Source organism: Oncorhynchus nerka, unplaced genomic scaffold (assembly GCF_034236695.1).
Source record: "Oncorhynchus nerka isolate Pitt River unplaced genomic scaffold, Oner_Uvic_2.0 unplaced_scaffold_772, whole genome shotgun sequence".
Classification (NCBI taxonomy): domain Eukaryota; kingdom Metazoa; phylum Chordata; class Actinopteri; order Salmoniformes; family Salmonidae; genus Oncorhynchus; species Oncorhynchus nerka.
Genome location: NW_027040450.1, coordinates 9,817 through 22,088, shown reverse-complemented (window position 1 = coordinate 22,088; position 12,272 = coordinate 9,817). Strand labels below are relative to the sequence as shown.

Here is a 12,272-nt window from a genome sequence, read left to right as displayed (position 1 = left end):
TGGAGATCCTCCTACTACAGAGGAGGTAACATGGAGATCCTACTTACGACAAAGGGAGGCTTGCTGGATATCCTAAAAACACTGACCCCTAGTGGTGTGAATATTGACTTTGATCTCAGGCCCTGATGAACAATTCTCTGTTTAAATTGATATCTTCTTTCGACAGCTTATCAGAGAGCATCCAATATGTTCCTCCTGGTGATGATGCTTATTATGCATTAAGAACCAAAAGATTACATGGAACAAAACATGAACTGAAATAGGGAACAATTAAATAGGTGAAATTGAACTAAACAACAATGAATGTTGATGCTAATATGATGTACAATAATGTATGTTGATGCTAATATGATGTACAATAATGTATGTTGATGCTAATATGATGTACAATAATGTATGTTGATGCTAATATGATGTACAATAATGTATGTTGATGCTAATATGATGTACAATAATGTATGTTGATGCTAATATGATGTACAATAATGTATGTTGATGCTAATATGATGCACAATAATGTATGTTGATGCTAATATGATGTACAATAATGTATGTTGATGCTAATATGAACAATATGATGCTAATATGTACAATAATGTATGTTGATGCTAATATGATGCACAATAATGTATGTTGATGCTAATATGATGTACAATAATGTATGTTGATGCTAATATGATGCTAATGCTATGTACAATATTCAGTTATGTTTCCATATGATAACAATAGACTAATATATTCAATATGTTATAAACTATCGTTTTTTAAAACAGTTTCACTAATTAATTCTAATTAACTTAGTAATTATGACACACCCCTCACTATTGTCATTGGTTGCACTAATTGCACTGTTTGTCTACATAACCTGGTAAAAACCCAATAAATTACTGGGAGTTTAAAAACAGATTGTAGTGTACACCCAGTATGTTCCCCCTGTTGACGATGCTTTTTATGCATTGTGGTTGAACCAAGACATTACATTTAACAAAAAAATGAACTGAAATAGGGAACAATTAAATATGTGAAATGTAATTAAACAATAATGTATGTTGATGCTAATATGATGTACAATATTCAGTTATGTTTCCATATGATAACAATAGACTAATATATTCAATATGTTATAAACTATCGTTTTTTAAAACAGTTTCATTAATTCATTCTAATTAACTTAATAATTATGACACACCCCTCTCTATTGTCATTGGTTTAGTAATTATGACACACCCCTCTCTATTGTCATTGGTTTAGTAATTATGACACACCCCTCACTATTGACATTAGTTGCACTAATTGCACTGTTTGTCTACATAACCTGGTCCAAGTATTCATGACATCACCCTGAAGACACAGTGATGCTGAAACGTTGGTAAAAACCCAATAAATTACTGGGAGTTTATATATGGAGTTTATATATGGAGTTTATATATGGAGTTTATATATGGAGTTTATATATGGAGTTTATATATGGAGTTTATATATGGAGTTTATATATGGAGTTTATATATGGAGTTTATATATGGAGTTTATATATGGAGTTTATATATGGAGTTTATATATGGAGTTTATTTATATATGGAGTTTATATATGGAGTTTATATATGGAGTTTATATATGGAGTTTATACATGGAGTTTATATATGGAGTTTATATATGGAGTTTATATATGGAGTTTATATATGGAGTTTATATATGGAGTTTATATATGGAGTTTATATATGGAGTTTATATATGGAGTTTATATATGGAGTTTATATATGGAGTTTATATATGGAGTTTATATATGGAGTTTATATATGGAGTTTATATATGGAGTTTATATATGGAGTTTATATATGGAGTTTATATATGGAGTTTATATATGGAGTTTATATATGGAGTTTATATATGGAGTTTATATATGGAGTTTATATATGGAGTTTATATATGGAGTTTATATATGGAGTTTATATATGGAGTTTATACATGGAGTTTATATATGGAGTTTATATATGGAGTTTATATATGGAGTTTATATATGGAGTTTATATATGGAGTTTATATATGGAGTTTATATATGGAGTTTATATATGGAGTTTATATATGGAGTTTATATATGGAGTTTATATATGGAGTTTATATATGGAGTTTATATATGGAGTTTATATATGGAGTTTATATATGGAGTTTATATATGGAGTTTATATATGGAGTTTATATATGGAGTTTATATATGGAGTTTATATATGGAGTTTATATATGGAGTTTATATATGGAGTTTATATATGGAGTTTATATATGGAGTTTATATATGGAGTTTATATATGGAGTTTATATATTATATATGGAGTTTATATATGGAGTTTATATATTATATATGGAGTTTATATATGGAGTTTATATATGGAGTTTATATATGGAGTTTATATATGGAGTTTATATATGGAGTTTATATATGGAGTTTATATATGGAGTTTATATATGGAGTTTATATATGGAGTTTATATATGGAGTTTATATATGGAGTTTATATATTATATATGGAGTTTATATATGGAGTTTATATATGGAGTTTATATATGGAGTTTATATATGGAGTTTATACAGTATATGGAGTTTATATATGGAGTTTATATATGGAGTTTATATATGGAGTTTATATATGGAGTTTATATATGGAGTTTATATATGGAGTTTATATATGGAGTTTATATATGGAGTTTATATATGGAGTTTATATATGGAGTTTATATATGGAGTTTATATATGGAGTTTATATATGTATATGGAGTTTATATATGGAGTTTATACATATATGGAGTTTATATATGGAGTTTATATATGGAGTTTATATATGGAGTTTATATATGGAGTTTATATATGGAGTTTATATATGGAGTTTATATATGGAGTTTATATATGGAGTTTATATATGGAGTTTATATATGGAGTTTATATATGGAGTTTATATATGGAGTTTATATATGGAGTTTATATATGGAGTTTATATATGGAGTTTATATATGGAGTTTATACTATGGAGTTTATATATGGAGTTTATATATGGAGTTTATACAGTATGACCGAGGTTTATGGGTATTATTTATATGGAGTTTTTATAAAACTATTGGAACCATTTATAGTTTGACCGCTTAGGTGTTATGGGTATTATACACCTCCACTGTAAATAAAATATTGGAGTTTATATATGGAGATAATACAGTATAGCTCAGTTTTATGGGTATTGGAAAACAATGGGGTTGGAACCATTTCCCTGTTTGACCGCTAGGTGTTATGGGTATTATAACACCTCCACTGTGGGGCTCTATAAAACTATTGGAACCATTTCCCTGTTTGACCGCTAGGTGTTATGGGTTTATAACACCTCCACTGTGGGGCTCTATAAAACTATTGGAACCATTTTCCTATTTGACCGCTAGGTGTTATGGGTATTATAACACCTCCACTGTGGGGCTCTATAAAACTATTGGAACCATTTTCCTATTTGACCGCTAGGTGTTATGGGTATTATAACACCTCCACTGTGGGGCTCTATAAAACTATTGGAACCATTTTCCTATTTGACCGCTAGGTGTTATGGGTATTATGACACCTCCACTGTGGGGCTCTATAAAACTATTGGAACCATTTCCCTGTTTGACCGCTAGGTGTTATGGGTATTATAACACCTCCACTGTGGGGCTCTATAAAACTATTGGAACCATTTCCCTATTTGACCGCTAGGTGTTATGGGTATCATGACACCTCCACTGTGGGGCTCTATAAAACTATTGGAACCATTTCCCTATTTGACCGCTAGGTGTTATGGGTATCATGACACCTCCACTGTGGGGCTCTACAAAACTATTGGAACCATTTCCCTATTTGACCGCTAGGTGTTATGGGTATTATGACACCTCCACTGTGGGGCTCTATAAAACTATTGGAACCATTTCCCTGTTTGACCGCTAGGTGTTATGGGTATTATGACACCTCCACTGTGGGGCTTTATGGCACAAATGAAATGGGAGAATCTAGAGAATAATATTAGTTTAATCTTGCTGTGATTTTCTCAGTAAAATGTCTAAACAGTAATATTTTACCCATCAGCCTTAATTTCTGATGAAACAGGGCTCCGGGCAGCCGAGCGGAAATGGAGGAAAACTCGCCTCCCTGCGGACCTGGCATCCTTTCACTCCCTCCTCTCTACATTTTCCTCTTCTGTCTCTGCTGCTAAAGCCACTTTCTACCACTCTAAATTCCAAGCATCTGCCTCTAACCCTAGGAAGCTCTTTGCCACCTTCTCCTCCCTCCTGAATCCCTCTCTTCAGATGACTTCGTCAACCATTTTGAAATGAAGGTCGATGACATCCGATCCTCGTTTGCCAAGTCAAACGACACCGCTGGTTCTGCTCACACTGCCCTACCCTGTGCTCTGACCTCTTTCTCCCCTCTCTCTCCAGATGAAATCTCGCGTCTTGTGACGGCCGGCCGCCCAACAACCTGCCCGCTTGACCCTATCCCCTCCTCTCTCCTCCAGACCATTTCCGGAGACCTTCTCCCTTACCTCACCTCGCTCATCAACTCATCCCTGACCGCTGGCTACAGTATACGTCCCTTCCGTCTTCAAGAGAGCGAGAGTTGCACCCTTCTGAAAAAACCTACACTCGATCCCTCCGATGTCAACAACTACAGACCAGTATCCCTTCTTTCTTTTCTCTCCAAAACTCTTGAACGTGCCGTCCTTGGCCAGCTCTCCAGCTATCTCTTCAGAATGACCTCCTTGATCCAAATCAATCAGGTTTCAAGACTAGTCATTCAACTGAGACTGCTCTTCTCTGTATCACGGAGGCGCTCCGCACTGCTAAAGCTAACTCTCTCTCCTCTGCTCTCATCCTTCTAGACCTATCGGCTGCCTTCGATACTGTGAACCATCAGATCCTCCTCTCCACCCTCTCCGAGTTGGGCATCTCCGGCGCGGCCCACGCTTGGATTGCGTCCTACCTGACAGGTCGCTCCTACCAGGTGGCGTGGCGAGAATCTGTCTCCTCACCACGTGCTCTCACCACTGGTGTCCCCCAGGGCTCTGTTCTAGGCCCTCTCCTATTCTCGCTATACACCAAGTCACTTGGCTCTGTCATAACCTCACATGGTCTCTCCTATCATTGCTATGCAGACGACACACAATTAATCTTCTCCTTTCCCCCTTCTGACGACCAGGTGGTGAATCGCATCTCTGCATGTCTGGCAGACATATCAGTGTGGATGACGGATCACCACCTCAAGCTGAACCTCGGCAAGACGGAGCTGCTCTTCCTCCCGGGGAAGGACTGCCCGTTCCATGATCTCGCCATCACGGTTGACAACTCCATTGTGTCCTCCTCCCAGAGCGCTAAGAACCTTGGCGTGATCCTGGATCCTGATCCTGGATCCTGGATCCTGTGAGAATGCTGTTCATCGACTACAGCTCGGCATTCAATACCATAGTACCCTCCAAGCTCGTCATCAAGCTCGAGACCCTGGGTCTCGACCCCGCCCTGTGCAACTGGGTACTGGACTTCCTGACGGGCCGCCCACAGGTGGTGAGGGTAGGCAACAACATCTCCTCCCTATGATCCTCAACACGGGGGCCCCACAAGGGTGCGTTCTGAGCCCTCTCCTGTACTCCCTGTTCACCCACGACTGCGTGGCCATGCACGCCTCCAACTCAATCATCAAGTTTGCGGACGACACAACAGTGGTAGGCTTGATTACCAACAACGACGAGACGGCCTACAGGGAGGAGGTGAGGGCCCTCGGAGTGTGGTGTCAGGAAAATAACCTCACACTCAACGTCAACAAAACTAAGGAGATGATTGTGGACTTCAGGAAACAGCAGAGGGAACACCCCTATCCACATCGATGGATCAGTAGTGGAGAGGGTAGCAAGTTTTAAGTTCCTCGGCATACACATCACAGACAAACTGAATTGGTCCACTCACACTGACAGCGTCGTGAAGAAGGCGCAGCAGCGCCTCTTCAACCTCAGGAGGCTGAAGAAATTTGGCTTGTCACCAAAAGCACTCACAAACTTCTACAGATGCACAATCGAGAGCATCCTGGCGGGCTATATCACCGCCTGGTAAGGCAACTGCTCCGCCCTCAACCGTAAGGCTCTCCAGAGGGTAGTGAGGTCTGCACAACGCATCACCGGGGCAAACTACCTGCCCTCCAGGACACCTACACCACCCGATGTTACAGGAAGGCCATAAAGATCATCAAGGACATCAACCACCCGAACCACTGCCTGTTCACCCCGCTATCATCCAGAAGGCGAGGTCAGTACAGGTGCATCAAAGCTGGGACCGAGAGACTGAAAAACAGCTTCTATCTCAAGGCCATCAGACTGTTAAACAGCAATCACTAACATTGAGTGGCTGCTGCCAACACACTGTCATTGACACTGACCCAACTCCAGCCACTTTAATAATGGGAATTGATGGGAAATTATGTAAATATATCACTAGCCACTTTAAACAATGCTACCTTATATAATGTTACTTACCCTACATTATTCATCTCATATGCATATGTATATACTGTACTCTAGATCATCGACTGCATTCTTATGTCACTAGCCACTTTAACTATGCCACTTTGTTTACTTTGTCTACATACTCATCTCATATGTATATACTGTACTCGATACCATCTACTGTATGCTGCTCTGTACCATCACTCATTCATATATCCTTATGTACATATTCCTTATCCCCTTACACTGTGTATAAGACAGTAGTTTTGGAATTGTTAGTTAGATTACTTGTTGGTTATCACTGCATTGTCGGAACTAGAAGCACAAGCATTTCGCTACACTCGCATTAACATCTGCTAACCATGTGTATGTGACAAATAAAATTTGATTTGATTTGATTTGATTTATGAAGGACAACACCCTGTCGTTCTCAACTAACATCAAGGCGGTGGCCCGTTCCTGTAGGTTCATGCTCTACAACATCCGCAGAGTACGACCCTGCCTCACACAGGAAGCGGCACAGGTCCTAATCCAGGCACTTGTCATCTCCCGTCTGGACTACTGCAACTCGCTGTTGGCTGGGCTCCCTGCCTGTTCTATAAAACTATGGAGTTTATACTGTTATGACCTTATATTATGGGTTTACCATTAAACCCCTACAACTCATCCAGAACGCCGCAGCCCGTCTGGTGTTCAACCTTCCCAAGTTCTCTCACGTCACCCCGCTCCTCCGCTCTCTCCACTGGCTTCCAGTTGAAGCTCGCATCCGCTACAAGACCATGGTGCTTGCCTACGGAGCTGTGAGGGGAACGGCACCTCAGTACCTCCAGGCTCTGATCAGGCCCTACACCCAAACAAGGGCACTGCGTTCATCCACCTCTGGCCTGCTCGCCTCCCTACCACTGAGGAAGTACAGTTCCCGCTCAGCCCAGTCAAAACTGTTCGCTGCTCTGGCCCCCCAATGGTGGAACAAACTCCCTCACGACGCCAGGACAGCGGAGTCAATCACCACCTTCCGGAGACACCTGAAACCCCACCTCTTTAAGGAATACCTAGGATAGGATAAAGTAATCCTTCTCACCCCCTCACCCCCTTAAAAGATTTAGATGCACTATTGTAAAGTGGCTGTTCCACTGGATGTCATAAGGTGAATGCACCAATTTGTAAGTCGCTCTGGATAAGAGCGTCTGCTAAATGACTTAAATGTAAATGTAAAATGAAAAAACACAACTGTGAAAAGATGGTGGACATTGTGTTTTGGATATAAACAATTCATAAAATCTTTAAAAAATGGTCCTCTCACCTCTTAGATTTGGTGCCATGTTCCCCAGAGACATTCCTTTTAGAGGCAGGCCCCCTCCTCTCTCTCCCCAGAGACATTCCTTTTAGAGGCAGGGCCTCCTTTCTCTCTCTCCCCAGAGACATTCCTTTTAGAGGCAGGGCCCCCTTTCTCTCTCTCCCCAGAGACATTCCTTTTAGAGGCAGGGCCTCCTTTCTCTCTCTCCCCAGAGACATTCCTTTTAGAGGCAGGGCCCCCTTTCTCTCTCTCCCCAGAGACATTCCTTTTAGAGGCAGGGCCCCCCTCCTCTCTCTCCCCAGAGACATTCCTTTTAGAGGCAGGGCCCCCCTCCTCTTTCTCTCCAGAGAGACTCATTTTAGAGCACTGATCCCTAAACAGAGATCCAGCATGTTGGTTGTGGTTAACACAGTGACAATTAATTATTGAAGGTCAATTGTTCTATTTGATGCATTATCTCTTAGAAATAAAACATTTACTAACAGACACATCCAAACAGTCAGGTGATTTAATTAATAGATAACTAATACAAATAATACCAATATAAAAATAGTAATATTATTAATAATAATAATGTCTCACTTTCTCTTATAATAATTTCTCTCATTCTAGTGTGTTGCTTTGTTCAACAGGTATGATATTATGATGCTGTTACTGAATTCAGTTCATAATATTAATGTTAAGAAAAGTCTGTTCAGTGGTTTCATACCAAATTACACAGGAAGCAGGAGCTCATTGGAATTTAGAAAACAACAAATGTTCTGATATTATGAAAAATGATTTAGAACTATGATACTAAATAACCACAATATACGAATCGTATCATATGTTATATGAACAACATGTTATTGAATGTGACTTGACTACACCCAGTTAGCTATATGAACAACATGTTATTGAATGTGACTTGACTACACCCAGTTAGCTATATGAACAACATGTTATTGAATGTGACTTGACTACACCCAGTTAGCTATATGAACAACATGTTATTGAATGTGACTTGACTACACCCAGTTAGCTATATGAACAACATGTTATTGAATGTGACTTGACTACACCCAGTTAGCTATATGAACAACATGTTATTGAATGTGACTTGACTACACCCAGTTAGCTATATGAACAACATGTTATTGAATGTGACTTGACTACACCCAGTTAGCTATATGAACAACATGTTATTGAATGTGACTTGACTACACCCAGTTAGCTATATGAACAACATGTTATTGAATGTGACTTGACTACACCCAGTTAGCTATATGAACAACATGTTATTGAATGTGACTTGACTACACCCAGTTAGCTATATGAACAACATGTTATTGAATGTGACTTGACTACACCCAGTTAGCTATATGAACAACATGTTATTGAATGTGACTTGACTACACCCAGTTAGCTATATGAACAACATGTTATTGAATGTGACTTGACTACACCCAGTTAGCTATATGAACAACATGTTATTGAATGTGACTTGACTACACCCAGTTAGCTATATGAACAACATGTTATTGAATGTGACTTGACTACACCCAGTTAGCTATATGAACAACATGTTATTGAATGTGACTTGACTACACCCAGTTAGCTATATGAACAACATGTTATTGAATGTGACTTGACTACACCCAGTTAGCTATATGAACAACATGTTATTGAATGTGACTTGACTACACCCAGTTAGCTATATGAACAACATGTTATTGAATGTGACTTGACTACACCCAGTTAGCTATATGAACAACATGTTATTGAATGTGACTTGACTACACCCAGTTAGCTATATGAACAACATGTTATTGAATGTGACTTGACTACACCCAGTTAGCTATATGAACAACATGTTATTGAATGTGACTTGACTACACCCAGTTAGCTATATGAACAACATGTTATTGAATGTGACTTGACTACACCCAGTTAGCTATATGAACAACATGTTATTGAATGTGACTTGACTACACCCAGTTAGCTATATGAACAACATGTTATTGAATGTGACTTGACTACACCCAGTTAGCTATATGAACAACATGTTATTGAATGTGACTTGACTACACCCAGTTAGCTATATGAACAACATGTTATTGAATGTGACTTGACTACACCCAGTTAGCTATATGAACAACATGTTATTGAATGTGACTTGACTACACCCAGTTAGCTATATGAACAACATGTTATTGAATGTGACTTGACTACACCCAGTTAGCTATATGAACAACATGTTATTGAATGTGACTTGACTACACCCAGTTAGCTATATGAACAACATGTTATTGAATGTGACTTGACTACACCCAGTTAGCTATATGAACAACATGTTATTGAATGTGACTTGACTACACCCAGTTAGCTATATGAACAACATGTTATTGAATGTGACTTGACTACACCCAGTTAGCTATATGAACAACATGTTATTGAATGTGACTTGACTACACCCAGTTAGCTATATGAACAACATGTTATTGAATGTGACTTGACTACACCCAGTTAGCTATATGAACAACATGTTATTGAATGTGACTTGACTACACCCAGTTAGCTATATGAACAACATGTTATTGAATGTGACTTGACTACACCCAGTTAGCTATATGAACAACATGTTATTGAATGTGACTTGACTACACCCAGTTAGCTATATGAACAACATGTTATTGAATGTGACTTGACTACACCCAGTTAGCTATATGAACAACATGTTATTGAATGTGACTTGACTACACCCAGTTAGCTATATGAACAACATGTTATTGAATGTGACTTGACTACACCCAGTTGCTATATGAACAACATGTTATTGAATGTGACTTGACTACACCAGTTAGCTATATGAACAACATGTTATTGAATGTGACTTGACTACACCCAGTTAGCTATATGAACAACATGTTATTGAATGTGACTTGACTACACCCAGTTAGCTATATGAACAACATGTTATTGAATGTGACTTGACTACACCCAGTTAGCTATATGAACAACATGTTATTGAATGTGACTTGACTACAACCCAGTTAGCTATATGAACAACATGTTATTGAATGTGACTTGACTACACCCAGTTAGCTATATGAACAACATGTTATTGAATGTGACTTGACTACACCCAGTTAGCTATATGAACAACATGTTATTGAATGTGACTTGACTACACCCAGTTAGCTATATGAACAACATGTTATTGAATGTGACTTGACTAGTTCCAGTTAGCTATATGAACAACATGTTATTGAATGTGACTTGACTACACCCAGTTAGCTATATGAACAACATGTTATTGAATGTGACTTGACTACACCCAGTTAGCTATATGAACAACATGTTATTGAATGTGACTTGACTACACCCAGTTAGCTATATGAACAACATGTTATTGAATGTGACTTGACTACACCCAGTTAGCTATATGAACAACATGTTATTGAATGTGACTTGACTACACCCAGTTAGCTATATGAACAACATGTTATTGAATGTGACTTGACTACACCCAGTTAGCTATATGAACAACATGTTATTGAATGTGACTTGACTAACCCAGTTAGCACCATTTTGTATGATTGAACTGTCACGTAGCTGTCCCAGGTGAAATGGACTGTTACATCTGAGTGTTTTCCTGTCATTCACTAAACTAAAATAACACCAGACATTTAAATTCTCTACACACTTTACAATAATCCCTGGGAAGAGTCTTACCTTGTAGCCTGAATTCACAACCAGAACATGTCAAGTCATTGAGATATTTTCCGTTGTGTTGAGAGAGAACCTTCCTGATGACAAGTGTCTCTGTATCTATGTTCTAGGTACAGTTGATCTTTGGATGTAATAATATCTGGTCAAAGTCTAGTGACACAACACCATAGTATATCATAAACATAACAGCAGTTGGCCAGTGAAGGCCATGGAATACTATAAAACAGGGTTCGTCAACTAGGTTTGGCTTACTGGACAATTGTTTTCTGAGTTAAAGTCAGGTGGGTCAGAACATAATTAGCACATTTGATAAGTACATAGCATTCAGTGACAATAAAATAATTTGATCTGATTAAGTTCATAAAATCACCAATATCTCTATTAAATTCTCATGATTTGTTTATGTGTGTTGTTCACTCTGTGTTTATTAATGGGTAAAACAGGTCTATGTAGCCTACTGTAGTCTACACTACTTTATTAATGGGTAAAACAGGTCTATGTAGCCTACTGTAGTCTACACTACTTTATTAATGGGTAAAACAGGTCTATGTAGCCTACTGTAGTCTCCACTACTTTATTAATGGGTAAAACAGGTCTATGTAGTCTACTGTAGTCTACACTACTTTATTAATGGGTAAAACAGGTCTATGTAGCCTACTGTAGTCTACACTACTTTATTAATGGGTAAAACAGATCTATGTAGCCTACTGAAGTCTACACTACTTTATTAATGGGTAAAACAGGTCTATGTAGCCTACTGTAGTCTACACT

The 12,272-nt window shown here is 38.4% G+C and overlaps 1 protein-coding gene across 4 annotated transcripts in view; it reads right to left on the bottom strand.

Moving 5' to 3' along the window:
- LOC135571094 (NACHT, LRR and PYD domains-containing protein 12-like) overlaps window positions 1-11,632 on the bottom strand; it is a 151,878-nt gene extending 140,246 nt beyond the window's left edge. For 2 of the 4 annotated variants that reach the window (XM_065016901.1, XM_065016902.1), the window contains exons 1-2: window positions 11,505-11,632; window positions 7,797-8,163 (exon numbers count right to left, since the gene is read on the bottom strand). In XM_065016901.1, the coding sequence (XP_064872973.1) occupies window positions 7,797-8,098 (302 nt within the window). In that variant the 5' untranslated portion in view covers window positions 8,099-8,163; window positions 11,505-11,632. The remainder of the gene's footprint in view (window positions 1-7,796; window positions 8,164-11,504) is intronic. The other 2 variants (XM_065016900.1, XM_065016903.1) reach the window with 2 other exon arrangements.
- Window positions 11,633-12,272: the final 640 nt, after the last annotated feature.